This window comes from Melitaea cinxia, chromosome 29 (genome assembly GCF_905220565.1).
Source record: "Melitaea cinxia chromosome 29, ilMelCinx1.1, whole genome shotgun sequence".
Taxonomy (NCBI): domain Eukaryota; kingdom Metazoa; phylum Arthropoda; class Insecta; order Lepidoptera; family Nymphalidae; genus Melitaea; species Melitaea cinxia.
Genome location: NC_059422.1, coordinates 6304356 through 6310523, shown reverse-complemented (window position 1 = coordinate 6310523; position 6168 = coordinate 6304356). Strand labels below are relative to the sequence as shown.

General features: G+C 39.3%; 1 protein-coding gene across 1 annotated transcript; it reads right to left on the bottom strand.

The window, feature by feature from the left end:
• Positions 1-258: 258 nt before the first annotated feature.
• LOC123667971 (cuticle protein 38-like) lies at positions 259-1284 on the bottom strand. Its single transcript, XM_045601798.1, has 2 exons — positions 1201-1284; positions 259-1089 (listed from the first exon to the last, which is right to left on the bottom strand). Exons 1-2 carry the CDS (start codon positions 1210-1212, stop codon positions 382-384), a joined length of 720 nt encoding a protein of 239 aa, XP_045457754.1. The 5' UTR covers positions 1213-1284; the 3' UTR covers positions 259-381.
• Between the last annotated feature and the right edge of the window lie 4884 nt (positions 1285-6168).

Genomic DNA, 6168 nt, shown 5'->3' with positions numbered 1-6168 from the left:
TCTTGCTTATTATAATATTATTTTGTGTGTTGTAATTCAACTTTATATATTATTAGACTAGATGACCTGTCGAACTTTATACTGAGATATATTTTTTTTTAATTTACTATTATACAAATTTTCTGATAACAATAACAAACAAAGAAAAATTAATAATGCAATTAGGTGCAGACGTTCGGAAGTTATGCGCGTATATTTCGACTAATCATTATTTATGTAAACTTTGTTTTTAATTGGTTAAAATGAAACAAAGAAAAGTATAAGTTAATTCGTTTATTCACACATCCTCGCCTTCATTATGCTCTGTACATATTTTTTATACATTTAAATTAAATTCCGAACATGAGTATTAAGATTTTTTGGCTAAGTGTCTATCACAGTTTACCATCCGTGGCCGTGCGCTAATCCATGACCGTAGGCTCCATGCGCGGCGTACGCTACGGGAGCGTGTACGATGGGGGCGGGGTGCGTCTGGGATAGGGAGGAAGAGGCGACTGAGTGGCTACCTCCGAGTGCGGCGACGCCATGGCCGGCGAGAAGGGGTCCGGCGACACCGTGACCGGCGTACCCGTGGCCGACCAGAGCGGGCGCGGCATAAGCGTGGCCGACTGGAGCGGCGTAAGCGGCGACTGGGGCAACGTGGCCAGCCAATTGACGAGCAACCACGGGGGCGACTCCAGCTGCGGCACCGTCAATTTGAGCTTGATGAGTCTGGGCGGCATCGACCGCTTGCCACGCGTGGTCCTCAGCGGCGTTGACTGCTTGACCCTGGAGTTCAGAGGCCTGGTCGTGGTATTCGCGAGCGGCGTCAACAGCAGCACGGGCATGGTCTGAAGCTTCTACGTGAGCGTCGATGGCGGCTCCCTGGAGGTCACCTGGGGGGATGGTGGGGGCAACGGCGTGGGCCACAGCAAGGGGTGCGGCGTGAGCTACGGCCAGGGGACCGGCATGGCCCAGACCCAGTGCGCCGTGAGCTACGGCCAGGGGAGCGCCATGGCCGAGGAGGCCGTGGGCGTAGGGTGAGCCGTGGCCCAGCAGAGCGCCAGAAGGCGCAGCTGCGGCGCAGGCGAGGACGGCGGCGGCAACAATCTGCGAAAAACAAATCCACATTATCGACAATCCGTTTCGGCACAACACTAGACAAAGCACGCACTGGTTAAGTCATGTTACACAACGCTTCTAATGAACGGTCCTACTAACCAGAAATCTCATCGTGCACTTCTGTTGTAGACTGCTCGAAGGCTACTGATTGCTCTCATTTCGTTGCCGCCCGTTTTTATACTGGCCGGCCGTGTGGTGTGAAACGGAACGCGCTTGAAAAAAGTAAGTGGTCGCTCTCAAGGGCGGGAAGGGTGCAGGAAGCGCGGTAATTTTGACAGATACATGTTCGAATTTCGGATTAGGCCTCGAGCTTGGCTGCCAGTGCGATTAAGTTTTTAATTATGTAGACACAACTAACGCACGGGTTCAATCGTGTCCATCAAAAAGGTTACATAACCAATCCCGGTGGGTTAAAAAAGCTGTAATCAAATCACCGTTATCTCTGTGCGTGAGAAATATCAATATGCATGTTTGGTTCATGCAAGTATAATTGTTAGCCTTTTAGTATATATTACCATGATATTACCGCGTGTTTCTATTTGATTCACCTTTTAATCTCATTTGATGGGAAGTGACAAAATCGTATGAATCGTATCCTTTGACCCGAATACGCTTAAATGGTGTTCTAAAGGTTAACGATTGAATTGAGTTCCGTTGTGTTTTACGCGGGTGTGGAACACGTCATATATATTTTTAGATATAAATTTGTTTTAATAAACAAAACTATTTCAATATGTGTTTTAATAATGTTTATCTAAAATTTATTATAAAACTAATCTTAATTATAACATACCTAATAAAATAAATTGCTGATTAAAACCTCTTTGATATTGGTTATTTTTCTTTTTTTCTCTATACGTCTTATATTTCGATGTGGAAAAGTTAGTTTCTATTACGATTCTAAAACTCAAAGGGCAGAAATAGGGCCTTTTTATCGTGATTCTACTATCCAAATGTACCTTAGACTATCCAAATGTGCCTTAGTTAATTTACTTGTGTTATGTTTCCAAGTGTTTGTATACGGTGATTCTTGACTGAATATTATTTAAACTTGCTTATTTTATGATTTTCAACTTTGATTTGAAAAGTTTTGGCTAACATATTTATTGAAATAGTTGTAGACTGTGAAGGATAACGTTTTATATATAACAAAAAAGGTTAACTAAATAGTAACAGTATAAAAATAGTATGTGGCATTTTTTTTTGCTATAAATCATTAATAATATCAGTATTGTATATCTGAAAAATATCCAACCATACCCATGGCCTTGGCCATAGCATATATTTCGACTTTTTGTTTAACCTTTCGTTATCAGTAACTATTTAACAAACCGTGGGAAATATGAATAGAACATGTCACATACACTCTTAAACCTTAGTCATTTACAGTTATAATAATATCAAGGATTTCATTTATTGTCTAGAAGTATTGTCCTTAAGTAAGCAGTACTTAAATTTTTTTTAGTAGTCATAACATTAAATTTTCCTTCTTGTATCTGGGTTATCTGGAAGAAATGGTCCACATCCACCCATTGTACTACACAACCTGTAACTATCTTAAAACTATATTTTATATATTTATGTAATTGTTTTGTACGATGACGTATAAATAAATTAAAATAACGAATCTTTGTGCATTTTTCGATACCGTTTGTCAATTGAAACATCTTGAAAATTAATTTTACACAAAAGGAAAGAATTTTTCAATTTGGTGCTGTCTTTGAAGATTATGCGCGTGCATACATTTTGACGATTAATTTTTATATATAGAGTATGTTAGATTTTCCTTACATCAGCATTTGCCTTAGTCCGTCTTTTACAGACGATTTAGACAGTGTCAGACAGACACTATATCGCCTAGGACACTCTTTAGGAAAACGCAGAGTTGCCTAAGCTCTGCGCCTCCCCCTCGACCTCACTGGCTAGGCCCACAGGAACGAGGAATCGATACGCGTGGAGCCAGTTCGGCTGCAGGAGTCTTTCGCATTTTAAAGCTATGTCACAAATGCTTGACGGTGACACCATTCCGGGTTTCAAATGAAGTTTCCCTTCTCCAGGACCCTGATGATTTTGAGCCAGGTATATCCCTCGGTCGCCTTTTACGACCCCCACGGGAAGAAAGGGGGTGGTGCTATTCTACTCTGACACCACACGGCATTTCCTTTCATTTTAAGTAAATAATAGGGAAGAAAAAGTACTTTATTTAATAACGAAATGTCGATATAATATCTACCGTCCAGGTCAAGAACTTAGCATTCTAATTTTGTACCTAAATCAAGTTTTCGATTGGGCGTAACTGAATATATCATAAACACAAGTTCCCCGGAAAGTCAGTTGCAACAATTACTAAAGAACCAGCCTATAGGATACCTAGAGGTAGGTACTGATACCGTGTACTAGTATCGAATATCTGCGTAATAAACTCACGACTAAGATTAGCTTGGCGACTGGAAGTGATATAGCAGTGCTGCCTCTATTGAGTAGATCCGAAAAAAAAAACACGTTGCTTGACTTCCTTATATAAATAAATAAAATATACTATTATTATATAGACTTTAGGCTGTTGAGCATTTATTTTGTTTTGATGTGAAAATTTCTTTTGGCGCATTGCACATAAATTTTTTCGTACGTAGTAAGTTAGGCTGATCCGTTACGCTCTAAGGTGAAAGGCTCGATCGGGTCAACTCGGGACCGCCGAGTGTACCCGAGCGATAAAGATACAGGCAGCTGCTCTTTGCTGTTGTATCGCTGTGTTTAGCATATTTACAATGAAGTTTTCACTTCTGCCGTTGCGGTATTAAGTACACACACACACACTACTTTTTATATTTCAAAATGGTACAAATATTCTTTCATGGTGACACCAACGTGTCTCCGAGAGCACATTTGGCTGTCGGCCCTTCTTGTTTATCATATACACCAGATAGCTAGACAAATTATCCGCCAGCCCGTATTAGAGTATCGTGATGGATTAATCTTTGACTTGTCATATATATGGAGAAGGGGACTTTTTCCCAGCAGTGGGGTGTCACAGACTGATTCATAACAAATGAAACTTTTAGGTGGAAGGCATTTCCGTTACAACTGCGCTATTTTCAAAATGTCACTTTTATTATTTAAAGTATGAGACTTAGTTCAAACTTTATTCTAAACAATGTTCGTAGTTGCAATAAGTAATAATATGTTTTAAAAAGTAAGAGAAACGTGGTTAGGTGCCAGCATGACATAGCGTTTGTTTAATCGGTTATCAGGTATTCTCAATCTATTATCCATGTCTGATATTAAATTACATTATCATGTTTATTCGGACCTTTTGAAAACACCAGTCAGAACATGACTAAGCAAGACTACTAGATCGTTCAATAAGTCCCGAGACTAACCTGGAAATGGCGCATATATTAAAAACTCATTTGATTTTTAAAAAGTACTGGCTATCAATACAAGAATATGTGTCAAATTTTTAAAAATGAAACAATAAAATTATTGATTTTGAAACATTTAAGTGACGCTACGGGTATAATTTCGATACAATGGAAAAAAACGAGTTTCGCGTGTTGATAAAACATTGTTTTTTAATGGGAAAAAATACCGTTGAAGCACAGCAATGGCTTATAAAATGTTATGCAGGATCAGCTCCCTCTAAAGCAACCATTTGTCGGTGGTATGCCGACTTCAAACGCGGTCGCATGGACACCAATGATGGGGAACGCTCAGGTCGTTCAAATGAAGCAGTGACTCAACAAAATATTAACCAAGTCCTCAAAATCGTATTGGAAGATCGGAAGGTAAAAGTGTGAGAGATAGCCGAGATAGTGAAGATTTCAGCTGGTAGTGTTTTCACTATTTTACATAAAAATTTGGCCATGAAAAAGCTTTTTTCTAAGTGGGTGCCGCGTTTGCTTATAACTAATCAAAAGGAACAACGTATCAATGATTCAGAGCGATGTTTGGCGCTGATGAATCATAATAAAAAGGATTTTTTTACGTCGGTATGTAACAATGGATGAAACCTGGATATACCATTTCACTCCGGAATCCAATCGGCAGGCAGCGGAGTGGAGAGCGGCTGGTGAAAGCCGCCCGAAGCGTCCAAAGACTCAGAAATCGGCCGGTAAGGTTATGGCGTCTATATTTTGGGATGCGCATGGAATACTTTTCATCGACTACCTTGAAAAGGGGCAAAATATAAATAATGACTATTACATGTGCTTATTGGAGCGATTGAAGTACGAAATTGCGGATAAACGGCCTCACATGAACAAAAAGAAAGTGGTGTTTCACATGGACAACGCGCCTTGTCACAAGTCCGTGAGAACGATGGCCAAAATTAACGAATTGGGCTTCGAATTGCTTCCTCATCCCCCTTATTCGCCAGACTTGGCCCCCAGCGATTACTGGTTGTTTGCAGACCTCAAAAAAATGCTTCAGGGTAAGAAATTTGACTCAAATAGTGAAGTTATCGCAGCAACGGAGGCTTATTTTGAAGCCAAAGACAAATCGTTCTACACACATGGGATAGAAAAGTTAGAAAAGCGTTGGAGGCACTGTATCGCTCTTGGAGGAGACTATATTGATGAATAAAAATTAATTTTATAAAAAAGACCTTTTTTTAGTACTTAGTCTCGGGACTTATTGAACCACGTGTTAAGTTACTATAACTTTTTAAATGGCGTTTAAAATTTTAAGTAGGAAGCATGTAAAATGTATTAACGGATATATTAAATTTGTAAGCTTTATTGTGTTATATGTGTAGTTCATATTATCTACATATATTCGAATTTTCGAATCGAAATAAATCTAAGTATATTCATTTAAAATCTTTATGTTGGTCTGTCATGCGTGTATTAGACCTTCCGAAGCTTTCTCATACGTATAAAACAAATATCCTTAATTTCTCCAATTATTCTTCTTTGCGACTTCTTCATTCCACTCGACATTGGCGAAATCATCTGTACTATTTTGGTACTATTGAAGACTATTAACTCAAATGAATGAATGAATGAGCCTATGAAATAATTCAAAATCACATTTTTTTATACTGCTGGGGTGGAAAACAAACTAACGGAC